Raw genomic sequence first — 7,042 nt, 5'->3', positions numbered from 1 at the left:
TTGATTTCCACATCTGCTTGACTATTGATATATGATTTTCTTTTATTACTTTATCAATAAAGATTAGAGATAATTATTTATTCGATAAGATTGAGTGATAATTATTTCATGATTTAAAAGTTAATTGATAGTAGAAGCTAATCGAGTAAGATGATCATTGACAAATTAAAAATTATTGAGATTGAGAAAATAATCGATTGATGATAAATCAACTTGACTCATCAATAACAAAACAACTTAATAGTAAAGGAAATGGTAGATATTAAAAATTAAAAGAGGAGAATCATAAAGACTAATAATTATTCTATATTCTCTTGAGTTATCTTAACTCTATAAAAAAATTATAAACTGTTTCCTTACCTTTTGAATAAGTTCGAAAAGGAAAAAAAATTAACAAGCTTTTGAGATCTGCCCTTCAGAGAGTCTTAAGTTTTGAAATACAAACTCTTTAGTAAATGCTTAGAATTTATTAGCATGACTAAATATTATTCACCTTTTCAATTTACTATTTAAAATAAATATCTGCACTGCAAGCTAATTTTTATTAAATAGATTATAAATTAAATTTTAAATAATCTATGATATTAATATATTATTATCAAAACTTTTATATTTATTTTTAAAATTTTTTAAGTTAAAAACTATGCGCATTTTGGGCCTTTTCCATCCGTTCGGCTCCAATTTTTTTATTGGTCGTTGCGTTGGAGTTTTAAATTGTCGGTGCTCGATATTCTTCTCCTCTTCTTTTATAAGTAAGTCGTTAATTTAAATTAAATTCATTGATTGACCCACTCTATCAAATAATTTAAATGGATTAAATTGGTCCCCGGGACAATAGTGTAACGGTAGGACATCCGGGTTGTAATCTAGGGACCCATGGTTCGATCCCCAGCTACGGCGAATTTGCAGGAATTTTTCCTCCAAATGGGGAACGCAATCAAAGGATGCTGGGCATCTGGATTGACCGCCGTATGTTCTTCCCGATTTACCCTGGTGGTTGGTGGGAAACTTCCGTGGAACCGGGCCGACCACCCCTAGAGATGTTGAGATGTTGGCTACTGGGATTATCATTTTTTTAAATGGATTAAATTGTCCCCAGGGCAATAGTGCAATGGTAGGACATTCGGGTTGTGATCCAGGGACCCGCGATTCGATCCTCAACTACGATGTATTTGCAGGAATTTTCCTCCAAATGGGGAACGCAATCAAAGGATATTGGGCATCTAGATTGGCCGCCGTATGTGATTCCCGATTTACCCTGGTGGTCTGGTGGTCGGTGAGAAACTTCCGTGGAACCAGATCGGCCACCTCCAGGGATTGAGTCCATGAGATTGACTGGGATTTATCATTTTTTAAATGGATTAAAGTAAAATTTTATCAACTCATTTTAAGATAGATCTAGCTAGATGGATTAACACGATTAGATCCGTGATCTATGAGCCGTTTACATGGGACAAGTTCAGATTAACTCTCACATTAAGATTTTATTTAACTTGTAATTTGTCTTAGATTAAATAATCTGGTAGTGGATTTGACCCATTCTACCACCATATAACGCCATGGCAGCGCTACTTAGAAATATACTCTTCAACATTTAAGTAGAATATGTCACTCTGATAGTCCCACCATCATAGAAGATAAATCTACACAAAAAAAACAAACCTTAACTTCACTAAAATTTGAACCTTTTCTATTTCAATAACTTCAATAATTTTATTTCATTTTAACCAACTCAATTATTATCCCACCTATTCGAAAAATACTCGCACCTCGAGAAATGAAGCCAGTTCGATCCCACGATGCCGACAGAAATCTGTTTCGCAAGCGCCTGTTTTTCACTACAACAAAAATGACTTTCCGCAGCGCGCAAATATGCTATCCGCAGCGCACATCGCACGCTGCACAGTTGCAAGCTGTTAAAAGTCGTTAGGCATCCGCAGCGCGCAATGCACGCCGCGGATGATCTCATCCGCAGCGCACAATGCGCGCTGCGGATGTGAGCTTCCGCAGCGTGCAATGCGCGCCGCGGATGTGATCATCCGCGGCGTGCATTGCGTGCTGCGGATGTGAGCTTCCACAGCGCGCAATGTACGCTGCGGATGTGATCAATCGCAGCGCGCAATGTGCGCTGTGGATAAAATAAAATAATTAAATCATTCAAATCATAATTATAAACTCAAAACTCAAATAATTAATAACATAAATACCACACACAAATACCATATAAAATTATACATTTATAATCCAACAATTATATATAACATTCACATCTGTTTTGATAAGCTTACAAGACTTTGTTATCTTGAACATAAAGAAAAACAGAAAATACATGAGGCTATGTGTATATATGTGCTGATACTTAGCACATATACACTTGTTGACTAGAAGAGCTTTCTTGCTAATGAATCTATCCTTGTTGATGAATCTCTGCGAAAATACAGAGTCTCTGCGAAGGAACATCTTGCTAATGAATCTATCCTTGTTGACTGGAAGAGCTTTCTTCTTCCCCTTGCCCGTCTTGGGTATCTGTGATCAGGGTAAAAAACATAAGGAGCCATGCATGAAAAGAGATGATGAATTGTATGCATTTGTAAAGTTGCAATACCTCGGTCCACATCTCCCTAACATTTTCGAGGACCATGTTGCAGTGGTGATCAAATGCTCTAACTTGACCAAGTAGTTTCTTGTTGTTCCTGCAATTAATAAGCACCTGTTGCAGAAAAGCATGGATGATCTTCTAACACTAAAAGTTTGTAACAGCAGAAGTAGAAAGCAAAGACAAATAACATAATTCATAAAAACACAACAGATGCCACAAAGCACACTTAGGCACACTTAGGCACTATATATGTGTATAAAGGACATTTGCAATATCTGCAGCATTATAGAGGGAGAAAGTAATTCCAGCCAATTTATAAGCCTCTTTCTCAAGTTCCTTTAACTTTCTTAGTATGTTCCTTTAAATGTGTATGTCAAATTTAGCAAATGAAACTCCACAAGCATGTGGCTTAAATCTGTCAAAAGCTTGCATGTTCCAATAAACATTCTCCAAGTTAAAGAAGAAAAAAAAATGTCCACTTAATGTTGGTTAACTATTGATAACTTAAAACATGACAATTGGTGATATCTTAAGATTGGTGTCAACTTAAAGATCGTCCATCTTAATCAGTATTTTTATCTAGAGAATTTTCTACATACCAGGGGCCTGTTCTCTTGAGATTGGTATTATCGATATCTTAGCATCAATAGTGATATACTAGATCTAATCCCAACTTATTTTGCGATAATTTGTTGTTGTATCTTCTTTGTCATATATGGGTACATGCTATGAATTGTCTGTGGTTAGCGATTACAACTCTATTAGATGGATCTACCCAAGCAAGGTGTAGAAATTCTAATCTTGCACACAAAATCTCAATTCAAATACATGACAAGACTTCGACAACACATGAGAATTTTCAGACAGGACATGAAATGTTCAAAGCAACACTAGGCAAATTCAAATTTAGCATTTTAATGCCCTAAGATGGTTCAGAGTTTCATAACTAGCTACCCAAAGTATCAAAACGGTGACCTTACCTTAATATATATAATAGTAACCTTAATATTTTTGTGTGAATTAGTATCTAACATGCATTGCTCAAAAAGTGGAAAAAATCAGAAGAGTTGACTCTATCATAATGTTTAGAACCATGTATCATCTCACATAGGTGGTTATCTTCAAATGTTCTCTAGGATATGTTACAATTAAACATCCACCTTGCGAAGTTCTTCTTTTTCACAAATTAACTTGAAATTGGTGGGTCTTTGTTGCAAATTTACTGAACTAGAAGCAAGTGTATTGCTCTAGCTTCTGTAAGTGTTCATTATTAGAAGCTAAGAAGACTCAAGGGGAAAACTATTCTTCGTTCATAGCTTGCAATCACATGGTAAGGAACATTGACAACCAGTTTATTGTCAAAATTTTCATGTCCCAATTCGATCTACCATAGTGCAGTATAAAAATTCATTGTTAAAAGATAGGGTCTCAAGAGCATATATGATAATACCCAAGAGTGTAAGCTCATGACAATCAAAAAGAGGAAGCCGAACCCCTTTCAAACCAACGAGAACAATACTTTAGGTGAAGTAGAGAAGAACAGACCTATAGACTCAAAGTATAAGATTAGAGCTTTCCTACTAGAGTCATTAAATTGAGAAAGCGAAGCGTTTCTACTACCGCATAACTGTTTTTTGATATAATGATGAAGCAAATTGAATAAAGACTTCTAAAAACTAGTTTATTACTCAGATTAAAGCAAGTAGCAAGCAGATGTTCTGATAATGATAGTAACAATGAATGCAATCAACCATAAGTAGCACCCAGTTCCACCACAACAATCCCTACTCTTCACAGGGCAAAAAAGGGGATAAAGCTACACTACACTATAGTCATCAAATACATCAACAGAAGAACAAGATATCAAACCACAAATAGTGAAATACCAGAAGCAAGCCGATCGCCATTGGCAGTAGGAATTGACAATTATCTCTATATCAGCCCCTTGGTCCTGCATTCCAATGCCAAAGAAAAACTTCTCATCTCACAGAAGAAGAAATCAATCGAGTAATCACGAACTAGATTTGAGTCCATTATATGAAATGAAAAGCACACCTACGTCTGCTTGGAGTATGCCGAGGTAGGCAGCGAAGTTCGCGGGGCTGCCGGAGTAGGGCTGGGCGTTGACGCCCCACTTGGAAGGATCGAGTCGATAGGCGGCGAGGGCGCGGGAGCGGCAGAGGTTCTCAATCGCGTCGATGTGCTCGTTCCCGCCGTAGTAGCGGTTGCCGGACATGCCCTCGGAGTACTTGTTGGTGAGGGCGCTGCCGAGGGCTTCAATAACGGCGAAGGAAGTGAAGTTCTTGGAGGCGATTAGCTCGATGCCATGAGACTGCCGCCGCTTCTCGTGCTCGATCAGGTCATGGATCTCTTCGTCGGACCTTTTGAGCCGAGCGGTGCCTCATGCTTCTTACGCGGTGCTGCGGTGCGGAATAAGGCTGATAGTGGTGCTGCGGTGCGGACGGTGTGGAAGAGTTAGGGTTAATTAAATGTTATTTATTAATTAATTTATAAAAATATAATTATGTAAAATTTATAATGAATTATTTATTTATTTATAAAATATATAATTAACGTAAATATTTATAAAATATTTAATTAAAATAATTTTATAAAACGTAAATGAAAATAAAATTTTTATAAATATAAGTAAAATTTTTATTAATTCATAAATATAAATTTTTAACAACGCACATTGTACGCTGTCAATATAAATTTTTAACAGCGCACATTGTACGCTGTTAAAAATACTTTTAACGGCGCACAATATGTGCTGTCAAAAATAATTTTAACGGCGTACAATGTGCGCTGTTAAAAGTATTTTTAACAGCATATTATTGTTGCGCGCTGCGGTTGATAAAAATATGATATTATCCGCAGCGCATTTTATTGGGCGCGCTGTCAAAGCAACTATTAACGGCGCGCCTATGATGTGCGCTGCGGATGACGCGCTGCGGAAAGTCATTTTTGTTGTAGTGGTCGTTTCCGAATTTACTTCTTGTTGTTTCTTAAGAATTGGATAGACGATACATGCGTTGAGATTTCTCAACATTAAGGAAAATACCAACAATTGGTATCAGAGCCAGGTTTGTCTCAGTTCTTAAGAAATTCCATTATTTTAAATCGCATACTGTATTTTCGATTTCATTTCTATTTTTCCCCGTTTTCTCTGCCGTTTTGGTCGATGACGAACACGGCAGAAACTCCGTGATGCATCGTCGGAACTGCTGTGCCGGTGCCGGCAAGAAATCGACAAGATATGAGCATCACGGCGGCCTAGTGAGGCAAGCGCCGGCGGCACCGACGGCGTGCAGAACTGCAGCGCCAAGCGCTGAGTTATTGTGGTGTTTTTTTTAATATTAAGTTAATTAAAAAAAATCAGTCGGCGGCGGGCGAACTGCAGCGCTCGTGGGCGGAACTGCAGCGCTAGTAGGTTAGGATAAGGAAACGTGGTGTTTTGTTTTAATCAAGTTATAAAAAAAAAATCAGAGAACTTGCAAGAGACATGCATGATAATCCATTAAATCTAGTTAGTTAAATAAAATAATTTAATTAAATTATTCTATCCAAGTTTTTCTTCCACTTAAGTTCAGAAAGAGGATTGGTCTTGAATGGGCTTTCTCTTGCTGGAGTGAAGACGTAGCAAAGCAAAGGGCGAAAGAAGCTACGTTAGGAAAGTGAAAGAGTAGGGGATAAAAATAATTTAATTAACTTATTTTATATTTAAATTTTAAATGGATTATATGTGTTCCATTAATATTGAGATATTATTATAGTATGACTTAAGGTGTAAATTTATTATTTACATTGGAAAATAATTTTTTTTTAATCTTGTTCTTTAATTAGCATTTAGTTCTTTATTCAAATTAAATAAGTTGAATTATGATGTTGCCAAAGTGACCTCTCTAATTTGGTTTGTTTAATTTTGAATTTAGAATGTTTGTAATTGTGTATTTCCATGTGATCATTTGATCGACCCAAAGGACGGTCAATGGTTGACCGGAGTACATAAATTACCTGTGATAGTAAACACGTAACAATTATAAGGATTTCACATGAGAATAGCAAATCAATCCAAAGAAGGGTTTGTTATTTGTTGTGCTTTATTGTTAGTGTTTGATTATTACAACAAGGATATTACTAGCAGTTAATTTTACTGTCCAAAGACTTGAAATTAATGGTGCATTAGATATCTTGGATGAGTTTGCTAATTATTTTGAACTAGATTGAAAAATTAAAGTAGTGTGCATGTTATTTACAGTTTTTCTGTTCTCTTTTTAGTTAATGTTGCAAATATATTGCCAACTTAAATTCAATACCGGTTCTTAATGGTTCCAACTTTAAGGACTGGAAGGAGAACATTCAGATAGTTCTCGGATGCATGGACATGGACCTTGCGATACGGACGGAGCAACCCCCTACTCCTACGGTAGCTAGCTCTCT

At 36.4% G+C, this 7,042-nt stretch overlaps 1 protein-coding gene across 2 annotated transcripts; it reads right to left on the bottom strand.

Moving 5' to 3' along the window:
• Nucleotides 1-2,217: 2,217 nt before the first annotated feature.
• Nucleotides 2,218-5,010, bottom strand: LOC141817637 (uncharacterized). 2 transcript variants are annotated; one of them, XR_012600845.1, is made up of 4 exons: nt 4,655-5,010; nt 4,486-4,550; nt 2,606-2,710; nt 2,218-2,526 (listed from the first exon to the last, which is right to left on the bottom strand). XR_012600845.1 is itself a non-coding variant. In XM_074705281.1 (4 exons), exons 1-4 carry the CDS (start codon nt 4,833-4,835, stop codon nt 2,382-2,384), a joined length of 492 nt encoding a protein of 163 aa, XP_074561382.1. In that variant the 5' UTR covers nt 4,836-5,010; the 3' UTR covers nt 2,218-2,381. The 2 variants fall into 2 exon arrangements, 1 of the variants encoding a protein (XP_074561382.1); XM_074705281.1 differs by having other exon boundaries at nt 4,659-5,010.
• Between the last annotated feature and the right edge of the window lie 2,032 nt (nt 5,011-7,042).

Source organism: Curcuma longa, unplaced genomic scaffold, assembly GCF_044706935.1.
Source record: "Curcuma longa cultivar G26 ecotype Majalengka, Jawa Barat unplaced genomic scaffold, ITB_CL_G26_1.1 contig_21350, whole genome shotgun sequence".
NCBI classification, from domain to species: domain Eukaryota; kingdom Viridiplantae; phylum Streptophyta; class Magnoliopsida; order Zingiberales; family Zingiberaceae; genus Curcuma; species Curcuma longa.
This window is presented reverse-complemented; position numbering and strand designations above follow the sequence as displayed.